The sequence below is a fragment of the Acipenser ruthenus genome, chromosome 7 (assembly GCF_902713425.1).
Source record: "Acipenser ruthenus chromosome 7, fAciRut3.2 maternal haplotype, whole genome shotgun sequence".
NCBI classification, from domain to species: Eukaryota; Metazoa; Chordata; class Actinopteri; order Acipenseriformes; family Acipenseridae; genus Acipenser; species Acipenser ruthenus.
The window spans coordinates 2150392-2163170 of record NC_081195.1 but is presented as its reverse complement, the minus strand read 5'-3'; the positions used below and the strand labels follow the sequence as shown (position 1 = coordinate 2163170).

The 12779-nt window shown below is 39.2% G+C and overlaps 1 protein-coding gene across 2 annotated transcripts in view; it reads left to right on the top strand.

The window, feature by feature from the left end:
- The first annotated feature begins 796 nt into the window (after positions 1–796).
- The window catches only part of LOC117415646 (RNA-binding protein 20), a 47221-nt gene continuing 35238 nt past the window's right edge, over positions 797–12779 (top strand). For both annotated transcript variants that reach the window (XM_059026114.1, XM_059026113.1), the window contains exon 1: positions 797–1112. In XM_059026114.1, the coding sequence (XP_058882097.1) occupies positions 982–1112 (131 nt within the window). In that variant the 5' untranslated portion in view covers positions 797–981. The remainder of the gene's footprint in view (positions 1113–12779) is intronic.

Here is a 12779-nt window from a genome sequence, read left to right as displayed (position 1 = left end):
TTCACATGGTTATCCCTGGGCATCCTTAGAAGCTGCCTCACAAACAGGCTATGGGTTGTGTTGGGCATGTCGATTTGAAACTCATCTCTCACCCTCAAGAGGGATGTCGAGTTCCCTTCTGTGCAAAGCTGGGAATCTTAGTCATTGCTTATGTTCAGTTTTGCAATCCAACACCTTGCAAAAGCATAAGCAGCCAGTGAGAACATGCTGTGTGTTCTTGTCTGCTGCTAAACTGTAGGCAATGTAAACCAACGGGACTGAGCTTCAAGCCGAGGAAACAGAAGGCAGAGGATTGAATAATGCACTAAACCTACGCAAGGCAATCTAGTTATTAAATTGTATGTATATACTGCACATGTCTGCTGAATGTGCAGGAAAGACTTGCTCAGTCACCTGTTTTTGTAGAGATTTATTTTGCTTTGTATTTGTATGATTTTTTTTAAATGTTTTTTTTTGCATACATTTATTAATGTACATAACCTATAGAAGGTATTCCCTAAAGGATTCACTGCTTTTTAATATTCCAACACCGGCACACGTACTGTCTGCTGCAGCTGCTAAACTGAACCAGCACCTAGTGAGCAACGAGTGGCATTCCTCATGCCTGGACTGCATGAAGCCTCAGTGTGACTGGCTGAGGGAGACTGATAGGGAGCTGAATAATAGGCTGGTCCCGACTTCATGGGCCTGGGCCTCCTATTGGCTAGATGTCTTTCAGCTTGCTTCCTGTCGTTTCCATGCACTCTTATCCAGCCCGGTGTCTCCTCCTTTTGAAGATTTATTTATTTTCTGGAGGGTAGGCTGCATTGCTAACCTTGATCACACTCAACAGGAGGAAGAGGTTTGACAAACTTCTCAAGAGCTTAACACCTCTGCTGCTGTGTCTGTTTAATAACGTGAAAGCATTTCTCACCATCTGAGATTGTCCTGTTGAGAGGAGAGGTTGATTTTTAGGAAGGTGGCCAATCCACAGTTTACACCATGAAGCAGACGCGGGAGGTTGGTGGCTTTGAAATGCACGACCAAGGGGTCAGGAAAGTGGCTACTAAAGCTCCCGCCAGCGGCCCGACTGGACCTGGAAGGACAAAGACTCGCCCTGAGCTTGAACAGAGGTAGGCAAACTTCAACAGGAAAGTCATTTCAAATCAAATGTACTGTATGGCAAGCACACTGCTGCTAATGTATATAGTGTTTCACTATGGTTTCAGTAGTACTGTAAAATATCCATAATAATCATGCATTAATAGTGCATTAAAATGTTACCATGCTGTATTGCAGTAATACTGCAGTGTATAATTTTTATTTAAAGCTAGTTCCTGACTCTTTAACTGTGCATAATCCAATGTATTTAAATGTCAGAACGGCAGGTCTCTGATCATCAGATTTGTTGCTGCTGGTCACCACTCTGGGGCTTCACCACTACATTTGCCCAGCCTCCTTCCCAGCTGGCTTCACACATGGAGGGAATCACATTTTCTACATGGGGAATTTGAGTCAATAACTATTTATCCAAAAAATAAAATTATTTTAGTAATACAATATGTCTTGTACAGTTGTAAAGAAAAACCTTGGAACCAGGCAATCGGAAATTATTTAGAAATATGGTATAAAATACTGAATGTGTGCTCTTTTATTAGTGTCAAATAAAACTGTCGGGCAGATTTAAGTGTGGAGAACAGTTTCTTGGGTGGGTTTTCTAATAATACTCGCACGCTGATAGCTTCAACAGACTGTAAGCAATATTGTAGGTTTGTAATCCATTCCTTTTTTTTTTAAATGAAGCTGTGGAACTTACTATTGCACAGAATCTGAAAATGAGTTTTATTATTTAAATGTGGTCTCTAGCAATAGATAAATTCATATTTAGTGTGTTCTGCTATAATCAAATAGTGCAATTGTGATTTTTTAAATCTGCAAGTGGGAAAAACTAGTGTCTGAACTTTTAAAACCTGACTAATTTCAATAATTGGTATAATTAGAAATCTGTAAAGTCAGTATTTAATGTTGTAATTTGTTTGTGTGAAACAAATATCACTAAGTACGTAATATACAGAATGATGGTGGCAATGAAAACGTACTGTTGAATATGGTTTGGCATTTTATTAATCGTTTTTGTAATTAATTGCCACTTATCAGATTTAATGGTTAAATGGCTATTCTGTGGAAACTATTTCCAAACTGCTGGGTGTGAATTTGAGGAAACAGTTGTGTTTGCTTTTTTCACACAGTATAGTCCCTCCTTGTTCAAATCTAATTTGTATTTCTCATAACATTTATTTTTAATAGTAGTTTTTAAATTGGATGTGTCGCATACAATGTATGAGGATATATTTGTATTGGTAAATTGTGCTTTTTCAGAATACATATAATGAAGTGCAGTCCCCCTTTAAAAAGCCACTTTCCTCTTCGGGTGAAGGGGACTGGTGTGATGAAAGAAACATGCTGTGAAATTGCACAACTTTAATATACATGTGCTTTAAATGCATGCCCAATAGAAAACATGTTTTAATTGGATTGTTAAACTTTGCTGTATTTACTCACCGCTGATTTGAGCAGACTAAAGGTTTTGAATTTGGTTTTATAGTATGACAATAAAAAATAAAACATTTAAAATGATTTGGCAGATATTTTGATGAAGCGATTAATAAAAATAAAAAGCATTAATAGTCCTTGCGCTATACTTATCCTTGCAATAGTTAAGTATTTTTTACCTGCATTGAGTTTCTTATCTCAGGATTATAAAATGTAACTAAATGTACTGTACAAGGGTAATGATTAACAATCTAAAATATATATTAGTAAATATACAAATAGAATAATTCTGAAAGAAAGGCACTGTTAGAAATGTAACCTGGCAGAAACCAGAAATATTTATTGCAGTAAATTAATAAATACAAGTGCACTATTTTATTCTTGTAGCTCACTAGAATTACTTGAGTACTACATTTGTAACAGTAATATTGATCAAATAAACCTCCTAAAGCTTGTCAACCTGCCGTGTGTGAATTTAGAAGTAATTTAACATATATATACAGGTATATATATACTGTATATATATATGTGTGTGTGTGTGTGTGTGTACACATGTTTTTTTAGTAGTCCAGTCTAGCTCTCCAGCATTAAGTTCAATTGGTGGTAGTTGTATTTTAAATGCTCTTGGTTTTTAGTTTCGTCATGAATTCGCAGTGTATATAAAAGTACCAAAGTTACACAACACTTGTTGGTATTGTATGTTTGTTTGTGGTTTTTTTTGTGTTTTGTTTTTGTTTATTTATTGCATCAGAATAATTACCACCACTCCCCCCCCCCCCCCCCAAAAAAAAAAAAAGTATACAAAAAGTTTTACATGTAATGCAACTACATTTTGCATTTTTAGTTATGATCAGGCATTGATCAGTATTGGTCAAGTATTTCTTGCATTTTCTATATTCTATATTCTGTATGTATATATATATATATATATATATATATATATATATATATATATTTTTTTTTTTTTATATGGTGATGCTGTGGTTTTGTCTCCTTCCAGCTGTTCCCCCTATATCGCCCTGTCCGCTTGTCACATTGGTGAGGTTGTTTTTGACCCGTTGCTCCGAGCTTTGATTGAAAGCACAAAAATACCATTTAGGGTAACACAAACAACTTCTCTGACATTGTCCTGTAGACCTGATAGTTACTGGACTACTACTCTGAACTTCACTACCACAGTAATACTGCAGCAGCTGTTTGAATAATGTCACAGGACATCGAAATCTATAGAACACAGAGTAAGGCTATTGAAAACGAGTGACTGTGCTCAGAGTACACCATCCTGTGCTTCTGTAGAGATGTGAGGAGACACGCTATCTATCTTGCCGGTGCAATAGAAGTGTGTGTTTTTTATTTTTTTATTTATTTTTTGTTAAGGCTTGTATTGCTCAGTTCAATGGGTCAGAAGGCTGCACTATTAAACTGGCCCTTAAATTCACAAGCAAGTTACAGGACGATGTATCGTTTACATTTTACACATAATATGCAGACAATTGAAAAGGCTAAAATGCAGCAAGAATTGGACATAGTGAGTTAATGCGCACTGTATCAACGCAAGGTTAGAAGTGTGTGTAATATAAATAAAGACTGCAAGGTTACCTCTGTGGGCTGTGCGGTCCTTGTTTAGCACTCAGGGAAACAGTTTACCAGCTGCACATGGGATCATAGCCCTGCTCAGTTCTGTAAATACTCTCGCACTGCACAGGATCCAGAGTTCTGTAAATACTCTCGCACTGCACAGGATCCAGAGTTCTGTAAATACTCTCGCACTGCACAGGATCCAATGTTCTGTAAATACTCTCGCACTGCACAAGATCCAGAGTTCTGTAAATACTCTCGTACTGCACAGGATCCAGAGTTCTGAAAAATACTCTTGCACTGCACAGGATCCAGAGTTCTGTAAATACTCTCGCACTGCACAGGATCCAATGTTCTGTAAATACTCTCGCACTGCACAGGATCCAGAGTTCTGTAAATACTCTCATACTGCACAGGATCCAGAGTTCTTAAAAATACTCTTGCACTGCACAGGATCCAGAGTTCTGTAAATACTCTTGCACTGCACAGGATCCAGAGTTCTGTAAATACTCTTGCACTGCACAGGATCCAGAGTTCTGTAAATACTCTCGCACTGCACTGGATCCAGAGTTCTATAAATACTCTCGCACTGCACAGGATCCAGAGTTCTGAAAAATACTCTTGCACTGCACAGGATCCAGAGTTCTGTAAATACTCTCGCACTGCACAGGATCCAGAGTTCTGAAAAATACTCTCGCACTGCACAGGATCCAAAGTTCTGTAAATACTCTCGCACTGCACAGGATCCAGAGTTCTGTAAATACTCTCGTCCTGCACAGGATCCAGAGTTCTTAAAAATACTCTTGCACTGCACAGGATCCAGAGTTCTGTAAATACTCTTGCACTGCACAGGATCCAGAGTTCTGTAAATACTCTCACACTGCACAAGATCCAGAGTTCTGTAAATACTCTCGCACTGCACAGGATCCAGAGTTCTGTAAATACTCTCGCACTGCACCGGATCCAGAGTTCTGTAAATACTCTCGCACTGCACAGGATCCAGAGTTCTGTAAATACTCTCGCACTGCACAGGATCCAGAGTTCTGTAAATACTCTCGCACTGCACTGGATCCAGAGTTCTATAAATACTCTCGCACTGCACAGGATCCAGAGTTCTGTAAATACTCTCGCACTGCACAGGATCCAGAGTTCTGTAAATACTCTCGCACTGCACAGGATCCAGAGTTCTGAAAATACTCTCGCACTGCACAGGATCCAGAGTTCTGTAAATACTCTCGCACTGCACAGGATCCAGAGTTCTGTAAATACTCTCGCACTGCACTGGATCCAGAGTTCTATAAATACTCTCGCACTGCACAGGATCCAGAGTTCTGTAAATACTCTCGCACTGCACAGGATCCAGAGTTCTGTAAATACTCTCGCACTGCACAGGATCCAGAGTTCTGTAAATACTCTTGCACTGCACAGGATCCAGAGTTCTGTAAATACTCTCGCACTGCACAGGATCTAGAGTTCTGTAAATACTCTCGCACTGCACAGGATCCAGAGTTCTGTAAATACTCTCACACTGCACCGGATCCAGAGTTCTGTAAATACTCTCGCACTGCACCGGATCCAGAGTTCTGTAAATACTCTCGCACTGCACAGGATCCAGAGTTCTGTAAATACTCTCGCACTGCACAGGATCCAGAGTTCTGTAAATACTCTCGCACTGCACCGGATCCAGAGTTCTGTAAATACTCTCGCACTGCACCGGATCCAGAGTTCTGTAAATACTCTCGCACTGCACAGGATCCAGAGTTCTGTAAATACTCTCGCACTGCACAGGATCCAGAGTTCTGTAAATACTCTCGCACTGCACGTTTCTGGAGACGTATCTGGTGTTCAGGTTCTTTTACACATTACTTTTTTGTTTGCAGGTCCTACATAGCTAACTAGTAAATGATAAATGCACAAAATAAACACACCAACACATTAGTAATCATGAGTAAACTTGGTTTAAATAAATGTAAAAAAAGATCCCCTGGATAAGATGTTTTGGGATATTGCCTTTTATTATTTAATAAAGCAGTAACCTGGCAGAGCAGAGGAATTCAAGTGGTAGGAATTTGTAAACTATCATTTAAATAGTGGGGGGTTTTTTAATATGAAAGATGTGGCCTTTTTTACACTGATTCTCGTTAAACTGATTTTAAAGTAATTATGATTTTTGTTTTTTGAGTAAGGATGCAACTAAAGGACCGGTATATGATGTGTTGATTTCTTGATCAATGGTGACCTAGTTGGCTTAAAAGGCTTTGGATTTTGCTTCAAATCTGTTAATCGACACTCTTTGGCGAACAGCTTCTATGGTGTTTGCTATTGCAAGCTGTTTCAGTCAGGATAATGGATATCTGTACTGTTCAGTAAACAGACCTTTCTGAAACCCATTCATCACAAATCCAGTGTGTTGAGCTGTGTTGATGGAGTTGACGAATGAGGTCATTAACATATTAGCCACCGCTACTGTATGCAGTTGGCAACTTCTTTCACGCGGGTGAGTTGCACTGATCTACTGAATTCTTCTCTAAACGTTGTGTGCTGAATGATTGTGTGGTATACTCTTTGAAGCCATGATAACTGTTTTAATTAAATGACATCCAGTAAGAAAAAAGAAATAATGAAGGAAGCAGATACTGAATCTGCAAAGCCCTGTTGTAACTGTATTGCTGTCCTTGCTCCCTGTCAGAAAGAGTGTGTTGCCTGTAAGACTGCAGGCTTTTCACATGTTTTCTGGTTTCCGTCCTTAGGAGGCCCTATTGGCTTTGTTAATTGAATGCCTGTAATATAAATATAGTGTACAGGAAGTGGTTTAATTTGTAAATTAAGCAGTGTAATGTTGTAAATGTGATACAAGCAAGGCAATGTAAAATTAATGTGTTTTAAGGTTAGTCTAACATTACACAAAATGCCCCACTTAATTCAAATAGCCAATTGTTCTAGCACTATTTTAAGACTCTTTGTTCTTGTATTATGTTCATTATGCCACTTTGCTGTAGGGGTTCAGGTGTGCATTTTTTGTGTACATCTTCAAATGCTGGTAACTCTTACTTGGCTAAGCTTGGATTCACATGTTTATAAAATGCTTCAACTGGGATTTTTACTTTAAGCTTTACCTTAGTCCCAGGTGCCCTGTCATCAAGGGCACAACAACAAGCATATCCATTCAAATAGTTTGGGGTGAGAACACGTTGTTTGATATAAAAATCAATTCAGTAGCAGATCAATCCTATTCTCTTACAGCATGTGGACGGCTGTGACTACTGCTCCACACCCAGCTTCATTCAATCCTGCTGTTACTGCACACCCGGCTTCGTTCAATCCTGCTGCTACTGCACACCCGGCTTCATTCAATCCTGCTGCTACTGCACACCCGGCTTCATTCAATCCTGCTGCTACTGCACACCCGGCTTCATTCAATCCTGCTGCTACTGCACACCCGGCTTCATTCAATCCTGCTGCTACTGCACACCCGGCTGTGGCTGCTCAAGTTGGGAGAGGCTAACGGTTAAGTAATGGCAGTCTTTCGCACAGCCAGGTTCCACTCATGCTGTTCTAGAGTCAGAAACAACCAACACCTGCATCTGCTTCCCCCAGTAGAGAGTTCAATGGATTGTAAGCTTGAACAACTGTGTGATCTCATCTCAAGAACAGTCATTAGTTCAAGGGGGCTGTGTTGGAAGTTGGTTTGGGTCACAAGTAAAACAATTGGCTCTTAATGGGCAACTGAAAATTCCTGTTTAGTTGATGTCATTTCTGCGTTAAGTATGCAATATCTTGCCCATTGAATTCTTTTATATGAAGAGCGTTGATAACAAGGCAAGAAGAGAGCAGTTTTCTATTTTTAGCTCGTTAATCATTCAGGGGACCTTGCTTATCTGAACCACCAGGCTGGGTTTCAAGACCTGTCTTGTGTCAAGGCAGATTACAGGAGCCAAATACTAGCTGTTTCTGACAACATGACATGGAACATGTTTCAGGAGAACGTATATACACCTTTCAAAGTTAGTGTGTGTGAAGAGGCTTTTAGATTCCCAAATTGACTACATTCTGCCTTTTAATGATTAGTTGCTCTGGCAGTGTAGAGGCAGAAAGATAGAAGCGTTTGAGGAGCCTGCTCAGAGAGCTAACGCGGTGCATTGCAATTCACGGATAACTGCTGAACACCAATACCTGTTGAAATTGATGGGAGAGATTCTTTTGAGGTAGCTATTGGTGAGTTGTCACACAGTTGTCTATTCCTGTTTTAAACAAAAGGTAGTTTTTTTTTATTTAACTAACATACACAGAATGTTCTCGAATTTTGACAAATCCTTAATGGTGATTGGTTGATTTATTAAACTTCAGTTATCATTGTCAGAATATGCTGTATGCGTACAGTCTTGCTATGTGCAGTTTGAGGCACGGGACCTTTTTCACTTTAGTGGGGTTGATGTGACCTTGTGAAAACCTACGCCTGGTCACCCCCCTCTCATCCACTAGTGTTGCACAGTGATGGCAGACAGAGTGGCTTGTTTTCCTATGTGAAACACGAATAGTCCTGCTACACATGATTAACCTTCCACCCAAGCGCCATTTGATGGAACAGATCTCTTGCTTATCTAATTACACTTTTGGGATTAGCGAGGCACATTTTACTGAAGTTTACTGAAGTTCACTAAATGCTTTGTGGCTAACCTGTCATGTTTCCACCACTAATAAAGACGGGTTCAGCATCCATCCTCCCACCTGACAGCAGAGGGAAGGAGTGCATAATGACCAGACTTCTATTAACATCAATTACTGCTTCAAAGGCCAAGAGCGATGTTGCAATGTATTATTAGAAACTATCGCAAGGAGGCGCATGACACTTTCCTTCAGGCAACCATTGAAGAACCATGTCTGCCAAAACTCTCCCTGTCAGCAAACCAATCTGCCTGTCATTAACTGTCATGTGGGCAATATTAATGGAAGGAAAGAGGTGGGGGGGGGGGGGGGGGGGGGGTATTTATTTGTATTCAGGGTCTTATGCAATTACTTTTAGAAATGTGGTGATTTTTTTAAAAATTAAATGCATGCTTTTATTTGACTTTTTTGAAATTTAAATTGAAAATGAATTGTAATGTATTTGTAAGTTTAATGTAGACAAGTTATTCCACTGTGGTTATGAAGAGTCATACTAGCTGTTAACATCTTTACAGCTGCTATAAAACATTCAGCTTCAGATGGCAGCTGAGAATGGTGTGCAGTTTCTTTAAGGAGCCGATAAGCAAGTCTGTTTATTGAACTATTCCTTTGTTAGGATTTCGCAACACTCGACTCCAGTCATACTGAATTTAGTTGACTATATGTATTTTAGCCTTTTCAAATTGTTCAGAACCTAATCAAGGTAATTTTCAGTGTTGATATATACTTAACACTGGGATATATGGTATACAGTTCTGTAGTATGCTCCTCCTTTACTTAAAACCACAGTGTTCTCCCTTCAGATTAAGACACCTGTAATTGATGTCTTGAAATGTTTCAGCATACTACTTTAAAATAAGAAAGTGCTATTGATATATTTAATATACCACCCTTACAACTTGTTGCAAAAGAAAAGCCATGGTGTTGCGTTCCTTCGGGTATTCCCTGTACCGGTGCTGGGGGATCAGTCCTGCGTACAGTGCTGTCTTTCTGTGGTTGTCTCCTTGTCCTGTCTAACAGATGCACTCTATATCATTTACCATGCATGTGATCCTGGCATGACAAGGATCTATCAACAGGTCATGGGTCAGTAGTACTCTATCACTGGTCCATTTGTAATTATATATGTATGAAATAACTCTGCTGATGTTAATGGACCATATGTGGTGTCGGAGTCTCCCATCTCAACCACCTGACCCTCTTCAGCCAATGATAAATGCCTTTGGCTGCAACCTCCAGACTGTTGACAGTTGAGACTGGGCTCCTGTCAATCAAACCAGAGGCATTGGATATATATGAGAAGTCAATCGTATTGCCTCCTGTTAATAGTCTGCCATGAACTATTTGTATATCTATTTAAATCTACACTTTGATTTAGACCTAGCCTAAATGCATCATGACGAAAGCCAAGCACTCCTGCTTGTGCCTGCAATATAAATGGACAAGTAACATCTGGTCCAGTAGCAGCAGGAACCAATTCAGTAAAACCAAAGGGAAAATTCAGTGTAATGAGAAGGGAAGAATATCGGCCAAATTAAGTCTTTCAAGCCCCCAAGGACAGCTGGCAGAGTATCTACTAAATAGCACTTTCTATTCCTCCAACGTGAGCCTGGACAAGGCCAAACATTTCAGTACTGCCAGCAAGAAATCCAAAAATACAATACAGGAAGAGAATGAGAATGATTGTATTTTATTTTTTCTCCTTTGTTACAACCACTCCCTGGTGAAACCCTAAATGCATTTTTCAACTTGTAGCTATGAGAATTGCAGTGATGTTCAACCATAGGACTGGCACGAGTTGATGCTTTCAAATGAGAACCGGCCATAACGTATTTGTCATCATGTGGACAGATGGTATTCCATTTCACAAGCTGGAGTCTGCAACTGCTTTTCAATGTTATATGTTGATAGAGCTTTAGGAACTGCATCCTATGAGTGTTAACTCATGCCCCACTGTCGTGTTTAATTCCACTTCCTAGCGCCCCTGATTTGATCGGGAAGTGTCTGTTGGTCTACAGAGGCCCTTTAGAAACATGAGAACACTACGGAATATTAATATTGCCTGGGAACTTGGAGAGATGGCTACACGATTTGTTGCAGAAAATTTGAAACGGCTTCTGAAGACTGACTGTGGACAGACAAACGAAGCTGGAGAAAGAAAATATTTGTAGAAATTGGATAAATGCAGTACCTATAATGTGTGTTACTATAGCTATGGCCAAAAGTTGAGCGTCGCCCTATAGAATGAATTAATTTTGCTTCATAAAGTCGAATGAAACCTGCTGAATAATGTTACGTTAACATATTGAATTACACGCCGCTTTGTAGTTTTTCATATATTTAACTGACACATTGAAAAGTGTTTCTTTGATTACATGATGTTAAATAAAAGATTATATAGTAAAATGTTTTTTAATTACGTCTCAATCCAGAAATTGGTGATGCTAAACCTTTGGTCATAGCTGTATATCTGACACAATTCCTAAGCAATAGCTGTGGCTTTTTTAGGGTGGCTATCATCTGTGGAAAAAAAAAAAAAAAAAAACTAGAAATGGTAAAACACAGTTAATTTTTTTTTTAAATTGTACCACTCCTAAAGTTGTAGGTGATGCAAAACTTTTGTCCATAGCTGTAGAGGTTGGGTGTATAAATACATGTGAATTTTTAAGAAAATCAATATTCCTGTGGCGTTCTGTTAGCTTCAGAGTTAGGACTACACAACTGATATCACATAATCACTCAGGACGAGGAAGGAAAGCATGGGCTTGCAAGCCAAAGGGGTACTACTTTAAATTGAGCACTAGAAAACGATTACAAACATCATTGTGAAAGGTTAGGGGGGGAGGGAGGAAAGAAAATAAATTCTTGACAGCTGCCTATGCTCAGAATGCCCTGTAAGCTCTTGCTGTCATTCCTGATAATTTGAAAAGCTCTGGCTGGGCCTGCTCACTGGGGCCTGGGCCTCAGGCCTCGGGCCTGGGGCACGCCCAGTAGATTGTGTGCTTCATTCTCCAGCTGGGGCAGCCACTCCCCCCCAGAGGAATCTTGCAGCCAGTGCTGAACCTGACCCGTGCTGATTCCAGGGCTGGGTTTAACCCACGGGCAAATCAGATTTGCTGATTGTGTTGCAAAAGGATATTGATCAGCAGGAGAGGCAAGGAAGGACATGAGCTTTTTGCTCGGGACACAAAGATAAAGGTTGTGTTATATGAACTGTCTATAAACTTTTAATTCTAACCCTATATTTTGCATTCTCACAAGCCAAAAGTCTAGAGAGAAAATATATATATATATATATATATATATATATATATATATATATATATATATATATATATATATTCTTGGCAGATCCAATACTCCCAAATGCAATGGAGACGCTTCATCCCAGGTTTCTTCCAAGTACAACACCAGATCAGAGCTCTGCTGGGCTATCCTGCCCTAATTTGCCTAGTTCATCCCAGATAATATCCACAGTAGTACTGCAATTCATACATTTAAAGCACCTTGCACCTGTGTCTTGTAAGTGCCTTATTAGGGTGTACAGTGTGTATTAATAATATTTATTTTTTAGATGCCCTAGCCAGGGCGACTTACACTTGTTATAAAATATCACAATACAAAGTATCACATTACAAAATATCACATTACAGATAAGAACTGTTATAAAGTACAGTAAAATCAGTAGAAAGTAAGATCAAATTCAAATAAGAGCAAAATAAAGAATACACTAAATAATGACATTTAAGAGCGAATTCGACTAAGAGCAGCAAACTTTTATTAAAAATATTTGTAGTAAAAATATTTAAGTAAAAATATTTGCTTATATGAGTAAAGTCCATTAAGAGGATGTAGTAAGGTAAATGTTTAAGAACAATTTCAAATAAGAGCAATTACAAAAAACTTGACTACGGATACCTATAAGAGTAAAGACAAATACAAGATGCTGGAAGTAGTTATAATTAAGAGCAGTCGTAGAGTACGGCAAGGTATGGAGCAGTTCA